The sequence below is a fragment of the Prosopis cineraria genome, unplaced genomic scaffold (assembly GCF_029017545.1).
Source record: "Prosopis cineraria cultivar Desert tree isolate PC_DT_omini unplaced genomic scaffold, ASM2901754v1 PC1, whole genome shotgun sequence".
NCBI lineage: Eukaryota > Viridiplantae > Streptophyta > Magnoliopsida > Fabales > Fabaceae > Prosopis > Prosopis cineraria.
This window is the reverse complement of record NW_026555332.1, coordinates 10,447,072-10,454,621: the sequence shown is the minus strand read 5'-3', so window position 1 is coordinate 10,454,621 and position 7,550 is coordinate 10,447,072. Positions and strand designations below refer to the sequence as shown.

General features: G+C 27.6%; 1 protein-coding gene across 1 annotated transcript; it reads right to left on the bottom strand.

Annotated features, from left to right (window-relative positions):
* Positions 1–622: 622 nt before the first annotated feature.
* On the bottom strand, positions 623–2,924 carry LOC129292670 (phenylacetaldehyde oxime monooxygenase CYP71AN24-like). Its single transcript, XM_054930267.1, has 2 exons — positions 1,869–2,924; positions 623–1,430 (listed from the first exon to the last, which is right to left on the bottom strand). Exons 1-2 carry the CDS (start codon positions 2,835–2,837, stop codon positions 810–812), a joined length of 1,590 nt encoding a protein of 529 aa, XP_054786242.1. The 5' UTR covers positions 2,838–2,924; the 3' UTR covers positions 623–809.
* Between the last annotated feature and the right edge of the window lie 4,626 nt (positions 2,925–7,550).

Genomic DNA, 7,550 nt, shown 5'->3' with positions numbered 1-7,550 from the left:
TATCTCATATTATCTTTCTAGGCATTGCTTGCTCTCCACATCTACCATTATTTTTATTAATAAAAAGCAAAATAGTTTAAAATAATTAGTGCTTCATTAAAATTATGAAGTTTAATTATTTTGAAATTAAAATAAAAAAATAAAGTAACTTTAACAATAAATATCATATTTTACAACAATGGAGTACCTATACAAGTATCACAACATGCAATTTCCACGGCAATAATACAAGTGTAAACCAAATTAAACATCCATAGAGTGGAAAATTAGCATCCAAGCATAGCAAACTTTGATTATTAATTAACTAAAAAATTATATAAATGACATTAATTTTTTTCTATAACTTATAGGTCTTTTTATATAATTTTTAGGCAATTTTTTGTAACTTTTTTATCAACTGAGAGTTAAAATTAATATTTATTAATAACAAAAATGACATTGCATTGTTTTCAAATATGAAAGAGGAATATCGCAACAAAAATAAGTTCAGGGTCACAGTTCAAACACAATTAAACCTATAGTTTAAAAGTAAAATTATCACTTAACTCTTAAAATTATGAAGTTTCAATTATTTTGAAATAAAATGAAAAAGGTAAAGTAACTTTAACAATAACTACAATCTATTTTACAACATGATGCATCCAACTTCCACTGCAATACAAGTATTCAAACATCCATATAATGGAAAACTAGCATCCAAACACAGCAAACTTACTGGCAATTTGTATTTAAAATACACTATGAAAATAACTTGAAACCACAAATTTGAAACACAGATCATGAACTAATCGGATACCAAAACTAAGATGCTATATCAGGTACGGTATTGGTTGGACACAAATAGGTTGTTTCTTAACGACAGTAAGCCCGAATATCTCACTCATGTCTATGGCTTGCTGAGTAGATTTACTTGCTTCAGTAGGAAGCTTCCAGTCGAACCAATACAAAAGATTAGCTAACACATAGTCAAGTGATGCAATTCCAAATGAAAGTCCTGGACATCCCCTCCTTCCACTACCAAAAGGAATAAGTTCAAAGTCTTGACCTTTGAAATCAACGTTGCTGTTCTCAAATCTCTCAGGGACAAACTCTTCTGGTCTTTCCCAAAACTCAGGATCTCTCTGAATTGCCCATGCATTCATAAATACGGTTGTTTTTGGAGGAACATAGTACCCGCCCAAAGTCACACCTGATCTTGTCTCTCTTGGCACCGACAGAGGAAGAGGAGGATGTAATCTTAAAGTTTCTTTGACGACACATTCCAAGAACTTCATTTTCCTCACATCAGTTTCTTCCACTTTGGATTTTTTCCCCATCATTCTTCTCACCTCTTCCTGGGCTTTCTTCATTGTTCTTGGATTCCTCATGAGTTCTGCAAAAGCCCATTCCAGAGCTGTGGAAGTTGTGTCGCTTCCTCCTGTGAAAAAATCCTGTGGCAATATTGTGAAAATGAAACATGTTTAAGCTGGCTTAAAGTAGCCTTGGAGATTTAATATATGGGTAAAGTGACAATGTAGCCCTTGAATTATAGGCTTAACAACATTTAGATCTTATTCTTGTGCATTTTCACCCCTAAACATTTAAAATTGTGACAATCTCTCGCTATTGCTGTAAATTTTAACTGTTAGTTGATTAAAAAATCATAGAAAATAATCTCAAAAATTACAAAAAAAAAAATTGGGTCTTTTATTTTTTGATCAACTAATAATAAAAAATAATGTTAGTGAGGGAGATTGCCATGATTTTAAATGTTTAAAAATAAAAATACATCAAAAATGAGTTTAGGATCCTAGGTATTCTTAGATCTAGAGTTTTATATTTTATATATATATATATAGATAACATAAACAGAGAGCATAGAGAGATACCATTATCATGGCTTTGATGTCAGATTGGTTGAGTTCGATATCTAACAGATCATCGTGTTGAAGTTGGTGGAGAATATCAACGAAGTCTTTCTTTTCTGATCTGTGATGACCATCATCGTCATTCCTTTTAGCTGCCTTATGCTGAGCGAGGACCTCATCGAAGAAAGTATCTAATTCTCTAAACGTAGCATTCAACTTCGGAATTAATCCCGTAACGAAATCCATCCATCTCAATGAAGGGAAGAAGTTTCCAAAACTGAAAGCTGCCAGTAGGACCATCACTTTCCTTGCTAAGTTGCCAAAACTGCTTTTTCCATCTCCTGCTTCAAACTTCTCTCCAAGAAGACATCTGCTCACAATATTATTTGAAGTTGCAATAACCATCTGAGAAATATTCACATGATCATCATGCTCAGAACATGCTTGACGAATCTTATTGACCAAATCTGCAACTTCCTCTTCTCTGATGTACTGAAAGGATTGAACTCTTTTAAGGCTGAGAAGTCCAAGAACACAGATTTTCCTCTTGAGCCTCCACTCTTCACCGTAGGGTAAGAAACCGACATCAGTGCATCCATAGAGAAGTATTTTTGCAGCTGTGGTTTGAGGCCTATCTGAGAAAACGACGTCGTGGGATTTGGTTATTTCTTTGGCCATGTGTGCAGAAGAAACCACCAGAGTTGGGGTTTGACCTAAGCGGAGCAACATGAGAGAGCCATACTTGCGGGAGAGAGCTGTGAGAGAACGGTGAGGCAGAGTGCCGAGCTGGTGAAGATTGCCGATGAATGGAAATTTAGGCGGCGATGGAGGCAGTAGGTCGGGTTTGTTTCTTCTGGTTACTGTTTGGAGTTTGATGAGCAAGACTATGGCGATGATGAAGGAGAAGAGAGAGACAAAGGAAGTTGGGTTTAGTTCAAATGGTAAGTGTTTCAGAACCACCTGGAGAAGCATGCTTGTTCTTCCTTCCATGGAGGAAATTAATGATCCGTGAGGCCTACTAAGGTTAGACAAACAACAATATATGGCTGGTTTGCATGCTCATCCGAGACCTGGTCCAGATTTAATATATTATTATATATTATATTTATTAAAATAAAAATTTATAAAAATTATAAAATAATTTCAACAATTTTTTTATTTTTAATCTGACTTAAATTTAATTTAGAGGGTTGAATTTAATATTAAAATTTTATAGTTATTGATTATCCAGATTTATAAAATTTTGATATTAAATTGAACCCTCTAAATTAAATCTAGACCAAATTAAAAATAAAAAATTTATTAAAATTATTTTATAAGTTTTATAAATTTTATTTTAACAAAAATAATGTATAATAATATAATAATAATATTTTAAATTTAGACCATCTAAAAATCTCGTCTCAAGAGTGCTGGAGGGCTGAGGTGATGTCATATTTAGTACTGCTTCTGCATCTTCTATCGTTTTATTTTCGGTACCAAATTGTTGGAGGTAGGTTGGCGTGTACGCGTGACTTAGATCAATACGTTCTAAAGTTGATTTTAATAATTAATATAAAATAAAATAAAATACTTATAGGCCTTTCTCTTTATTTTATGCTCCCTCTATTTAAAAATATAAAATATTTTTAATTAAATTTTATCCTTCAATAAAGTAATTATTTACTTTTAAATTAACCATATTTTTTTATATTTATTCTATTAAACACTCTATAATAAATATAAAGTCATTATCTATAGAGACATTTTTAAAAAATGACAATATAATGACTATACATCAAAAATTTAAAAATGTCTTATATTTTTGAATATCTAACTTCTCAAAAAATATTTTACATTTTTTTAACAGAAAGAGTATATACACACACAATCTTTTTGGCATAAAATATAAGCAAGCTTTTAATTTTTAACCATAATTTATATACTAAAAAAATCCTTATTTTCATAAAACTATATATTATTTTTTTACCCTTAGTTTTAAACTTTTAATTTATAATAAGTGATAAAAAGGTTATAAATTTATAAACATAAGAATCTAGATTAATTAATATAAAGGATAAAGCAAATTTTTTATAAATATTAAGTTGCTTGTATTTTTTGTTAATATTAATTGAGAAAAAATATTTATATTTTTCATATCAGTTGCGAGAAAATCTATTAATGTGACAATCTAATGGCGGCTGTTGTCATTATTATTAATAAAATGGTTGTTCAGAAGAATTTGCGTATAAACCACCAAGAGTGTTTAGTTACGACGTCAAATTATTAACACCGAAGCTTGTACGCAGGAAGAAAATGAAATTAATTACGAATATTTGCAGCTTGACCGTGACCCCAATCGCGCGTGGAGTAATAGATCATCTTGATTTTTTTTTAAAAAAAAAAAACATAACTATACATCCTTTTATTTTATTCATATTTTGTTATTAGTCTCTATTTTTTTAATATTTTTAATTTTTAAAAATTTATTTTTTTATTATTTTAGATCCCTCCCTCCAAGGTCTTTATATTTTATTCATGGAAGGGCTTAAAATAATAAAAAAATAAAAATATAAGGATAAAAAATATTAAAAAATATAAAGATTAATAATAAAATGTGAGTAAAGTACATGAATTTAAAATTATGTTTTTTCTTAAAAAAAATGAGAATTGATGCAATCTTTGACAATAATCTCGGGCATAAGATTCGAATCAACATCAAAATCATCGATACTAAATATAAAATTAGGATATTTACACACGAGAAATATTCATGAATAATATCATTGAATTATTAAATTATTAGCTAGGTTGAAACATCAATAGTGGCAAATATAATGCAGCCAAATATGAAACTGTAGGACGTGATTAATTTGTTGGGGTTTCGCTTTCTCGCATTTGGCATATTATGCCACGCCACCTCTATCCTAAATTATGATGCAATTTTAGAGAAACGGATATAAATATTTTAGTAATTAAGTATAAAAATATATTTATATTAAAGAGATTTGAGACTTTTAAGATATTTTTAAGTACATTCTGTGAGACCTTATTGTATTTTATAATAATTTTCTCCTTAATTAATAAGGTCTCGTCAATTTGACTTTGAGATCAATCATAGACTACAAAAAAAAATGATAATAATAAAAAAAATTAAAGCTAACATGGTGTCGGTTCTTAGGTCAGGTGCATGTGATCGGGCTGTCCCAACTCCCAAACCTGATGCTCAAATGTTTGTTTGGTTGTTTAATTTTTTTTTTTTTGGGGAAACAACAAAAGATTAATTTAATAAATTAAAATAAATACTCCCTCAATTCAATATTGTTTTAAGATATTTTTAACTAATTTATATTTTTAACACTATAAAAAAGTTAATTTAGAGGTGTTTATTTTTTATTTTTATTATTTATTTATTTATTATTATTATTATTTTTTGCATTAGATGTGTTTTTAAACATTCCTAAAGGCGTTTTTTACCGCACAAAACAGATACTGTCACAACTTTGACGATTTCTTGGGAAAAAATGCCCTCACGAGGGCTTTTCCCACAACATAGACGCCATTGACGCGATTGTTGCTCCTTTTGGTGATGACATTTAATATTAAAAAAAAATTATATTCAGTCTCTTTTTTTTAAAAAAATTAATCATAAATAAAGATTAATAATAAATTTTATTTGAAAAAATAAATTATATTCCCATTTTAATAATAATTTATTTTACATTGATCCTTATCTGTGATTAATTATTTTAAGAGGGCTGAACATGATTTTTCCTTTAATATTATACATTTTATATATTTAATTTATTCTTATTTAATAAATTATGTTAATTAAAAAATATTATTAACAACACCTCTAATAAAGGATATTTAAAAATTAAAAAAGCTTTAATTAAAAACTGATATTTTTGAACATCATATTTTTTTGGCCCAATTTTGAACATGATACTTAAAAAAGTACCTGGTAACAACAAATTAAACAAGAGAGTAATATCGATCATTACCATATCTGAATCTTTTTGAAGGGATTTCTCCCATAGTCCTATGCATGTTGACAGCTCTTCTAATCAAAATGCAAGTGTCCTTGATAAAAAGAACAAAGATTTTTTGTAATGAATACTTTCTTGATCTTTAATACAAGGGTAAACATAAATTTTAATTCCTGTACTTTATTTTCGTTTTACTTTTTATCTTTATACATTTTTTTTGATATTTTAGATTTTTATACTTTTATTTTTCATTATTTTTGGTCCCTCTATAAGTAAAATATAGGGACCCTAGGATAACCCAAAACAATGGAAAACAAAAGTGTAAGGGCTTAAAATATAAAAAAAAAAAAGTATAGAGATCAAAAGCAAATCGTGAGTAAAGTATAGGGATTAAAAGTTATGTTTACCTTTGATATAATAAAAATTTTGAAAGGTTGTTTTTCCTTATAATATGAGGTAAAGTTAAAGTAATTATTTTTTTTTGAATTTCACAGCTTGTTTATTGTTTATTCGTTGAATTCATAAACAGCATTTATTATAATACTAATTGTAATTAATGCTTTCTCTTATCTTTGATACAATGCAAACTTTGAAAGCTTGTACTTCCTTATAATATAAGGCACAGTTAAAGTAATTATTTTTTCTGTTTCACCACTTGTTTATTCTTTGAATTCCTAATAATATATTATAGTATTACCTATAAAAGAAGGAAAATGTCAAAAGTTAAATATTTTTTAATAATTTAAATAATACAACTATCATTTTTTAATAAGCATGAAGTTAATTAAGTTTGTCTTATATTAAAGGCCTAAAAAAGTATGCCTTGTTTTTATTTTCACGATAAGTGATTCTCCACAAAATTATATGATATTTGGATGTATTTTTTCAAAATCATGGTGTCATTTAATTTTTTTATTTTGCTTAAAATCAATCTTGCTAATCAATTTTATAAATCAATTATACCACATAATATAATCAGTTCAAAATCAAACATATTAATCAACTTTTTATAATCAATTTTTTCTACAAATTTTCAAATAGACCCTAATATGATTGATTTTGAATTTTTAAATATTGAAACAATGGTTTTGCGGAAAAAAATGTCTATAAACACTTCTGATATAATTGATTTTGAATATAATTAATTATTTACATGTTTGGGTACATCAAACAATCAATTTTAATGGTTAAAAGAATGGTTTTGTGGAAAAAAAATATAAATACTTCTGTGCGTGTTTAGATAACCAAATAATCAATTATAAAAGTCAAAGTCTTGATTTTCTGAAGATATATCTAAACACATATATTATATGTACTATTATAAAAAAAATATTATTCACGCTGCTTTTTGAAGGTATTTTATGCCGTTACGAAACCACATCACTTTTTTGATAAAAGTAACTTGATTTTTTAAAAAAACCACATCTCTCTTTTTAAAAAGCAACATGGTTAATGTAAGCTATGTCCCTTTTTCAAAAAGTGATTTGTTGTTTATTTATATTTTGCTCAAATAGATATTTAGTGTTTTTCTTTACAGCTAAATTGAAGTTGCAAATTATCACAACAACAACATCCCAACATATATAACCAAAGTGTGCAATAAACAACAACAACATCAAAACCATTATCACCCATTCAAGTGTTTAATATTTACAATCAAAATCTAACAAACTACCACAATATATTAACTAAGTTTATATCCATCTAACTTTTCTATAAATCAAGCTAAAATTCT

What these genes read in the sequence shown, in the direction of transcription:
- LOC129292670 (XM_054930267.1), bottom strand. Translation starts at nt 2,837, where the DNA reads ATGGAAGGAAGAACAAGCATGCTTCTCCAGGTGGTTCTGAAACACTTA. An exon ending in ACATCAAAGCCATGATAATG is followed by an intron (nt 1,431 to 1,868) that starts GTATCTCTCTAT and finishes ATATTGCCACAG; the next exon opens with GATTTTTTCACAGGAGGAAG.